Source organism: Corapipo altera, unplaced genomic scaffold (genome assembly GCF_003945725.1).
Source record: "Corapipo altera isolate COAL_440 unplaced genomic scaffold, ASM394572v1 61281, whole genome shotgun sequence".
NCBI classification, from domain to species: Eukaryota; Metazoa; Chordata; class Aves; order Passeriformes; family Pipridae; genus Corapipo; species Corapipo altera.
Genome location: NW_020884921.1, coordinates 1,246,615 through 1,256,628, shown reverse-complemented (window position 1 = coordinate 1,256,628; position 10,014 = coordinate 1,246,615). Strand labels below are relative to the sequence as shown.

Below are 10,014 nucleotides of genomic sequence, written 5' to 3'. Positions count from 1 at the left end.
TCCTTAGAGGGAATTTTAGATTGAAAAAGATCTCTGGATGTCATCTAGTCAAACTGTCAGTCACAACAGGGCCAGCTTGGATCAGTTTGCTTGGGATCATGTCCAGGTGAGTTCTACCTATTCAAGGATGGAGATTTCAGTCTTTTTGTTAAGTATGGTCTAAGTACAGTTAGCAGCACAGATAAACAGAAAACATCACAAATTTCTTCTTTATATTAAAATTTATTGCAAGATCAAAGGTTTCACGAAAAAATAGAAACTTACAAATTGTGTGAATAGTTTTAACATTAAAAGAAAAATGACTAAGATTCTGTACTATATCTGCAATATAATTAACTGGTTTATTCTCAAAATATTGTTGCCATTTTGGAGTAAATAAAAAGCATAGCATTACACATGTTCACAAGTATTTACCATTTACTTAAAACAAAATCTTTACCATATATATTTTTCCAGAGAAATTATTCATCCCCATATTGAAAAGTCTAATAAGAAAACATTCAACATCCTCACTGGAAGTTCTGTGAGCTGATGTTTCTGTTGTAAAAAATTGTGTTATGGAAATCAACAAACAGTTTTACAGAGAGTTATTCAGCCATACTAAACAAGCTTCTATGTTATGCTGCACTAGGCCTTCTGGATTAGCAAAACATTTTGACGATAATGGCAACTTTTCAGCTGAAGCTTAAGCATTTCATATTTTGGATTAATATGCTGTAACCTTTGAAGAACAAATATCCAGTGTTACATACCTGACAACATTCTTAACCAAATGGTAATACTCTAAAGGTTAAGGCAACTCCAAATTGAAGCTGCAGTGTCTGTATTTTCACGATCCCCTGCTCAAACTTAACTCTTTAGAATGCAATGTGACAGAAAATGAATCATTTTATGTGTTTACTCTGGATATTTTCTTACATACACTGTATTAAAAAGCATCCAGTATCTGATCCTACAAAATGGTACCCATGACAGGACCCATGTTCAGATGGCATTTTCAAGGTAAGCACTCTTTGCATTGTAAAATCCGTTAAGGTGGAAAGATTTTAATATCGCTACAGCTTCTTATACGTAAAGAAAAAAAATGTTTACAACAAAGTAGCAATTCACTGTAAATTTTCCTACTAATGTGTATCTTAAAACCTCCTTGAGGTTTAAGTAAATAATAAGCTTTTGTAAATAATAAGCATCAAGTTTAGTCCCCAGTTTCAACATATGCCTCTGTTGATCAACTGCATTGATGCTAGCACTGAGTTACCATTTACAGATCAAAGGAAACACACACGACCAAGGCAAAGTAAACAGAGGAAAACAAGCTTAACATCTATAACTCAAACTATCCAGAGAACTAGTAGGAATCCACCTCAAGAAATTTGCCAAAGGCTTTTATAACTTTTATGCAAACAAAGCCACGATACATTTCTAAAGTTTTGCTTCAATGTTAGTACTTAGTTGTACAGTACAATAAAGTCAGTGTACAGCTTTTGCCATTTTACTGTAACCTCTGTAAACTCACAACTATATTGCATCAGATGAAAGGTTATAAACCCTTCTGCAATCCCCATTAGATCTATTGAATGCAGCAGAGTGGAACTGTCATGTTGGTACAGAAGTTTAAGAGGCAGGGGACATGTTGGGTGTCCAGCCCAGTTGATAAGCCCGTTCTAATGTTCTCTTGCAATCCTGCAGTACAGTACTGAAGGTTATATGTGGATACTGCTGCACGAGCTGCTCCACTGTGGCTTCGTTCACCTGCAAGAGAAGAAGAGAATCTGTGATGTGCAAAAAGGGCAATATTAGGCAAGTTAAATGAATGGCCAAACTTTGGACTCCTGGGAGGGCTTGCAGGATTGGGTTCCTCACTGTTACTATGGTTTTGGGTGCATTTATATCACAAAAGAAACATACAGAATGTAATGTCCTGCTAGAGAACTAAAACCACCAAAACCAAACCTCACACCTCAATTTTATTGTAAAGGGGGAAGTTTTAAATAATATTCTGGTAAAGACAAATAGTCTTTGTTGTTTGGAAAACTGCAGCAATGGTTAAAAAGCTCTTAAACTATCTTCATTCCATGCTTGACTATGCTGTCTCTTCATGAGGCCCCACACCAAAAATTATCAAAACATTCATCCTGTTTAAAAAAGTGTTGCCTAGATCTAGCAACAGATTTCTACCTTGAAATAGAAGCATATATACTCAAAGTTGATCAAGCAGACATAGATTTAAAATGTAAGATTTTTTTGACTTTGGAAAATGAAAACAGATTACATCTATTAATTAATTTATGGCACAGTTATGGATACTTTTACAAATACTAAGTAGTAGCTCCACAATTAACTTTACTGAAATGAACTTACACTGTTAGCTATCAATGGGTTTGCAATGAAAAACAACAGATAACATGACCAAAGATAGGGTAAAGAATGCAAACTATTCTGTGCTGCAGGTAGATCAATTTACCAATTATTCTTATAGGTCAACTTTCCGAAGGTTAAAAATCCTGCATGCCCCTCACATATATCACTGGCAGAAGTTTTTATTTTAGCCTTCTAGTGTGAGGATAACTCTGCAGAAAGGGTTTTGTGGGCAGAAATGGCGGGATTAATAATTAAAACACACAAGATTTTTGGGTCTGGGATGTCCCTCTGATAAGGCAATCAGACAAGCCTAGCTAAACCTAACACTTTTACAATTGCAGTGCTGTGAGGGGATTAATTTGTCAATTATTTTTAAGATGACTACAGTTCATATCACAGAAGTAGATAGTTTTCTTCAGCCTTCAGATAAATAAAAGATTAACCTAAGAATCATGACTCCTAGTTAGACCCCTTTGAAATCCTCGCTGAACAGTTGGGCATTTCAAAATGCATCAATACTCCAGTTGCTGAATCACCTACATCAGTAGGATGTACAACTGAAAGCATTGTTTGCTTTTTTTTTTCCCCACAGTGTTCCACATTCAAGGCCAAAAGTAAAAAAACCAGACTAAACTGTTTACTACCATTACAAAGATCTGTCATGCGAATAATATTTTGAAGCACAGTGACCACAATATCTAATAATATTTTTGTCCTTAAAAGATAACAAGGAGCGCTTCCTTCTGAACAGTGATTGCACCTAGTGACAAGGATAAATGAAAGGTTTAATATCCAGTTCTTCTACTTTAATAATAGAAACACTCAATCTTCATTGGAAGTTTCATCTAGCTGAGACTGACTTGGCTAGAAAACTGGTTTAACTTCACAGCACAAACTGTACTCCTCTGGCAAATTGCTATGTTACAGTAACATCTTCCAGTGCTGAAAAACAAGAAGTGACTTTTAATAAATCAAAATAAAATCGGACATAGTACAAGTCCCCCAAAATATTTGATATTTATAGCTGAATACACACTTGCAAACTGCAAGCAACCGTTCATAGAAATATTGCTTGGAAGGGAATAATCCCCCAAAGTAGCAGTATTTGCTATTTTATGCTACTATTCAGAAATAGTCAAAAGGCTCTTTTCTTTTAGATTTGTGGCACAGACACCCATAGCAGAATCTATCATGCTACCAGAAACTTCTCTTAATGGTTAACTCGGCCACAGGGAAGATACTTGCCACAGACAGCTGCTCATTTTGCTCCTTCTGAATGGGAAAGTTAAAGATGTATTATTTATCTACTAGATAGCTGCAAATATCAGTAGTAGACGGAAGTTAATACAATTTGACAGTTACCTGTTGGCCATTATTTGTTGTAATAGCATGGATATTATAGCTTTATAGCCAATACAACATGCCGATTTTCTATAACAGGAGACAAATAAGGCAAATTCATTACGAAGATGGTGTTCAAACACAAGATGACAGTAAATGATCTCCATGTCCTGGCGGTTTTGACTCATGACATTTACAGAAGCTACAGTCTAGTTAATGTATTTACTACCAGGCTAACTTAAGCACGGCCCACGATACTCAAGAAGACAGATGATACAAATAGTACCTTTTAGACTTAAAACCTATGAAGAAATCTATGGTAAACCATCTAGCACTAGGACTGTTTGTTGCCAGTTTTTTTCTGATACAATTATTACTTGATAAAATAATATTTAATACAATTTTTACTAATTTCTATTAATACTTAACTAAACAGAAGAAGGAAACTTTTGGTGTTGAGTGCCAAATATAGTTAGAAAATAAAAAATAAACATGAGCATAAACAGAAAGCAGGTAAAACCATTGCAGAAGTGCCACTGACAAAACCAGTTATTTTATGACCAAAGCCTAAAGAGTAAAAAGTTTTCTCCATTTTTTCCTGGAGCATTAAATGAACTTTTAAAATCATTAGTTTGATCCTAGACAACAATTTGAGTTATAACTTGTTGGTAAACAACAAAGTAATAAAAAACCCTATGTGCATATTTGGAACTTCAACAGTTACAGAAAGAAATTACTTAGAGCTTAAAAAATTGATTTTACTCTCATGATAGAGAAAAAAAAATCTTACTAAGCTTCAAGATAAATGATCAAATACATGACCCTTCAGGTTAAATGTAAATATTTTTAATACTAAGGAAATAACAGCAAATAGTTAAAAATTATGCTGGATCCAGAGATGAGAAACAAATGTGGACAGTTAAGATAGAAATGATCCCCTATCAGAAGATTTCAATACCTTTTCTTTTACTGTGAGAAAAGTCAGGTCAAACACTAAAACAGTGTAAAACTTTCAGTATTTTAAGCTTTCTGTAATACTGGACTAAAATTCCACTGTCTAAAAGGTAGGAAAAAAAGAGAAATAAAAGTTTTATTCTTTGTAAATGAATGTGAAAAGTAATATCTAAGTCAACTCCCTTAGTATCCTTCTAAAAAGTTTCCCTAATGGCAGGATTAAGACGAAAAGAAGTCTTATGTAAAACCACTAGAACATAAGCTTCTGTCTCTTTCTAAGATCAATCTGGCTGGTGATAAAAACAAAAGTACGTAATGCCATTCCCAAAATAATTTCATTACGCAAACAGAGCAATTTTCCCCTCTGAGCTTCAACACTCTTGTTTAATGAATGAAAACTAAAAATCTTCACATCTTAATATGCTTTAAAATGTTATATTTTTCTTTCACAGAACTTGCATTAATCTTCATCTTTTGAGTTGTCAAAGAAAGACTACTTATGCAGATAAACTACTTAGATTATTTAATACATAATCATTCATTTGAATTTGAATAGCTCTTCAATTATATTTTAACACATAATGGAAGAATGCATCCCTTATCATTTAGTGTGAAAGTAACAGGTTTGTGCAAATCCTGGTCATCAAGTAAAAAAAAGAAAATAACAGCAAAGATTGATTTGAAACTTTGTCTCAGTTTGAAGAGACTGAAAAGTTTACTAAAAAGGATGAGTTATGAGACAAACCAAACTCCTCTCTCTCAGCAATTGTGAATTCAAAATTAAGGGGCTTTAATCAAGGAAGTGTGGAAAAACCAGAAGAAATAGCAAGCCTTTATTAAAAGTTATATGTATGTTGGCAAAAACAGTAACAGAACACAAAAAAACTAGGCAATAGTCCTGTACCCCCAAAAAAGTCCCCTTCAAACAATAGAAGAAAAAAAACACAAAAAAAAAAGTCTGAATGAATACTTCTCTGTCTTCTAGCACAGTTCTAATCACGGTTGGCGGGGGCACTGTTGGATCACTGGAGGTGCAGAGCCTGCAGTTCTCTGTTTTGATCTGAAGGGGGTGCTGTTGGGCTCTGGTGGTCTCTGCGCAGGAAGGGGGTTTGAGGGGTGGTCTCGGATTGCGGGAGAAGCCGAAAAGAAACAACAGAAACAATGGAAGAAGGGCAGAAGGAAAAGCAGTCCATCCCCACAGGACTCATTGTTGTTCTCAAATGACGGCGCCCCAAAGCTCCTCCTTTTCTCCCAGCGAGCACAGAGACTCTCCGATGAAAGCCCAGTAGGTCCCGGCTGGAGTCACGAGGCAGCATGCAAGCTGATCGGGGCCGGTGGTCAGGCCTCACCAGGACGAAAAGCCAGAAAGATCAGCTTCCAGGCCCCCTCTCCAAAAATGCCCTGACACAGACCCTGTCTCCATCCCAGAGAGAGAACCCCACAGTCTGATCTCTCCCCTCCCAGAAAAGTCAGCCACCCCCTCCCAGAACTCCTCCCCTCTCCCCCCAGCCTCTGATGGGCCATTCGGTAGGAATGCAGCTTGGCCAGCTAGATTCTTTTGTAAGGCTAATTGACTTTTTTTTTCCATTCAGACTCTGTCTTTCTTACAGTGGGGGGCAAGGGGAAGAAAATTCTCCTGGATTTCTAACCTATAACAAACTTACTTTTTCTTGATAAAATAAAAATTTATTCCAGGCCAAAGAATAGATTAAAAGTCAAAACAAAGCCAAGAAGACAGACTACAGAAACTGGCAGGACCAAGTGGTATCATCTCCTTTTAACTCAATTAAAGCAGTTACACAGAAGTAATAATTTTGAATCCTTTTTTCTTAAAGACATCTGAACTCATATTGCCTATTTCCCAGAAGAATATACTTGACTTTGTGATAAATGTTTTTTCTGGGGTAGGACCTCCTTAATTTCTTCTTCTGATGATGATAGTGTAGTTGTGCAGAGTATTTAAATACTATCTGCTCTAGAGAATATTTCCTCATGTGATTGATAATTAGGAATTCATCTTGGAAAGAAGAACAAGAATACCCTTCTAGTCCATGTGAAGTGGAATACTGACGAAAGGGTTCTGCAAGTGCTTCTTTGGAGGACTTTTATCTCACTCTGCTATGTATACACACAATGTAGGCAAAATACTGAGAAAAATGGAAAATCAGTGTTCAAAACTCTTTCTCTCCTTTAGGTAAAATGATCTGCCTACAACAGAAAGCCTGAAAAACCCTTCCAGTCCGTAAATATTTTTCCCAGAATAAACTAACTGACACTTACGAGCTGATTTTTTTCAGAGTAAACTGAAACCAGTTTTCAATTAAAAAGCTACTCTCAGAAAAATAATCACTCAGATTTTGATCTGGCATGCTATATTTACTTATCCAGTCTGACTGTCAGTATTTACTGATTTGGTACACCACTTTTTTGACACAGAACACAATGAGAAATTTCTTTTATGCCACTGTTCACAAGCTCTCATGAAAAGTCAAGCTGCAAGCTTGAATAGTTATTAGGTAATTTTTAGGTTTTTGTCTTTGAAATGTGCCATGTCATTTGGTTCTTGTGATAATTTCAGCATGATTTTCTTTAATTTCTAGATTCTAAAATCAGGAATTTCTTAAAGATATTAAAAGATTCCAAAGGGCTAGGATTTTTTTTTTTACCTATAGCTTTCATTATGTTCCTGAGACAGATCTTATTAAACTTATAGGAGTCAAGTTTTCCTAAACCTGTTAAGGTAGATTAGGGATTACAGTTGAAACCATCAGTCAAATTGCACATTTTTTAATGAGACTGAGAGCTTTGTTCACAACTAAGGAACAGAGGTATAAGGACTTTTCCTAAACAGGACTTTCCTACTTAGCTGGACTTTAGTTGAGATGATGTCCTGGAAATCCCTGGGTTTGGAATACCAAATGGCACATAAAAGGACTTTAAAAAGTTTTAACTGAGACAACTCCTTTACTATATTGCCATTAAGAATTCTAAGACTGCATAGGGATCTTCAAAACTCCTCCTATAGGTGTATCAAGGGCAGTCTTAGAATGCAGTTCTGACTCTAAAGCTTCTAAAATGTGCTACGAATGTCTGTGTTGTGTCATCTAGAGAATACTGAAAAGGGAGAGTAGAGTCACCACTTGAACAGTTCTATGCTGCTCTACACAGTGGAGTAGTATTTACTGTTAATCTAAAAGGTTTGAATGGTCTTGTTCAGTGAACAAAACCTAAAAATCTTCACATCTTAATAACTTCAGTGTAATGACCAATTCATTTCATAATTGAAAAGAAAAAGTTATCTCCATTGCAAGCTAATAACTGAAACCAGTAGCAAGCCATATAAATAAAAAAGCTCAAGCCCCCCAAAACCAGACTTGCAAAACTGGATTAGTGCAAAGATGCAGCACTAGAACTTCTTACAAAAACCTGCCTGTGTTCCTCAGACCATCATTCAGAGCTGACAGCTGAAATAATTTCTGCATTGTATCTAACCTAGACCTTGGAACAGATATGTGGCTATGATTTTGGAGAGTGCTGACACCATGGGTACTCTCCTGAGGACAATACAGGTTGGTATCTTCAGTTACATAACTTCATAGACCAGTCATTAATAAAAAAATAACAGATCAAGTTACGATACCATGAGTCAACAATATCTGCACAGAAAGGCATTAATAACATACAGAACTGCTAGCTTAATCTTAGAAATCTAGCACTAAGAATTTTAGGGAAATGTTAGCAGGTGACAGGTAACATTCAGAGCAAAAGATTTTAAGGGCTCCCATACAGATGATGTTTATGTTAGATGACAAACAAATATTATCATTGCATTTCTACACATAAGGAATCAAAAAAACAACTTTACAGAGAAGAAATACAAATGGATTTATCCCAAAAGGGCTTTCTTAAAATATAGTTGACATTTTTGCTTATGGAGTGGTATTGCAGCATTAGGGATACTGAAATTTGTGTCTCTGTATACATAAAGTAGTATTACATGAAAGTCAAATTTGTATGTAGGGGTCAAAAAGATTACTCTATAGTCATTGTGTGTATTCATAATGATGGATTTGGAACACACTTTATTACCAATTTCTCAAATGTTTTAACAATAAAATCCAAAGTACATACTTTGAGTTACAAGAAACACATTTTCATACACCCTTTCTCTTCTCTAAGCTGCAGTTTGCTTCCTTAAGTCAGTGTTTTATAATAAGTGCACTATGTTTGATTTTTTTTCTTCTAATAGTTGAATGAATTATATTCTCAGGTGGCCCAATTATAACTGTTGCCTGTAGCCATAACAAAATTAAAGATTTCTGGAAATGTTTTGTGTGAAGTGTACTTGATCAGCTAAGGCAGACATATTCCACAGATTTTCAGTGATTGCCCTCATGCCCAGAGGTAGAACCTTTGTTTAGTACTTTAATAAGATAACAGCCCTCCCAATATTAGCACAATATCCTATAGTCCAAATGAAGTCCCTTATGACTTCAGCAAAGAGTGTATTTTGACTTAAGGACAGAAAAAAGCACACATGCATGCACATACAAACAGTGTTTGTGTAGACTCATAAATAATGAAATTGGCAAGTACAGTATGATGTACTATTATCATGGCATTTGACAACTTAATTGTGTTAAATCTTAGCAATTAATTTCCCATTTATATTTGTAAAAGAGAAAGAGTAGGTAAAGAGAAATATCTGAAATCTTTTCTGCCGTGTGAACTGAAATAAAGGCAATACCCAAATCTTCTAATATTCCATAATAGCAACTCTGGAAGGATTTCAGAAAACGTAGTAAGGTTGCTTGTGGAGTAGATCTACTTTGCAGTTCTTGGTTTAAATCTCAACTGAAAGGGATGAAATTCATTATTGTGGTTGTTTACTCATGAGAATGCTATTGTCTCAAACTGCCAGTGTTACTGCAAACAAGCAACATCCATTTCAGATCTCTATGAGTTTGCATAGTTTTCTATCATTCCAGGGTTTGCCATCCTAAATCATTGCTGCCAACACAATATCGAATATTAAAGCTGTATAAGTGATGAAGTTTTCACTCTCAATTCTCTTTGCTTAGTGTGAGGGTTTACTTTTCTATTAAATCAGAGAAACCATTCTAAAGGAGCCTTTCAGTTTGGTTTGCTAATTCTGTTCATTTCATCAGATGAACTTCTAGACTCCACTTACACAAGATTTCAAGGTAAAAATATTACCAGTATCATAAGCATTACAAATGCTTTATTCTTATAAAAATTGCAGTTAATAAAAACCCATATGCAGTGAAATGACAGTGTTAATCTACATAGTGATAAATATTCTTTCAGATTACTTTCTTCCTGTTGAATTAATAACAT

The 10,014-nt window shown here is 35.3% G+C and overlaps 1 protein-coding gene across 1 annotated transcript in view; it reads right to left on the bottom strand.

Annotated features, from left to right (window-relative positions):
* Positions 1-202: 202 nt before the first annotated feature.
* Positions 203-10,014, bottom strand: part of FBXL17 (F-box and leucine rich repeat protein 17) — a 289,489-nt gene continuing 279,677 nt past the window's right edge. The window contains exon 10 of the mRNA XM_027656845.1: positions 203-1,752. Within this exon, the coding sequence (XP_027512646.1) occupies positions 1,615-1,752 (138 nt within the window). The 3' untranslated portion in view covers positions 203-1,614. The remainder of the gene's footprint in view (positions 1,753-10,014) is intronic.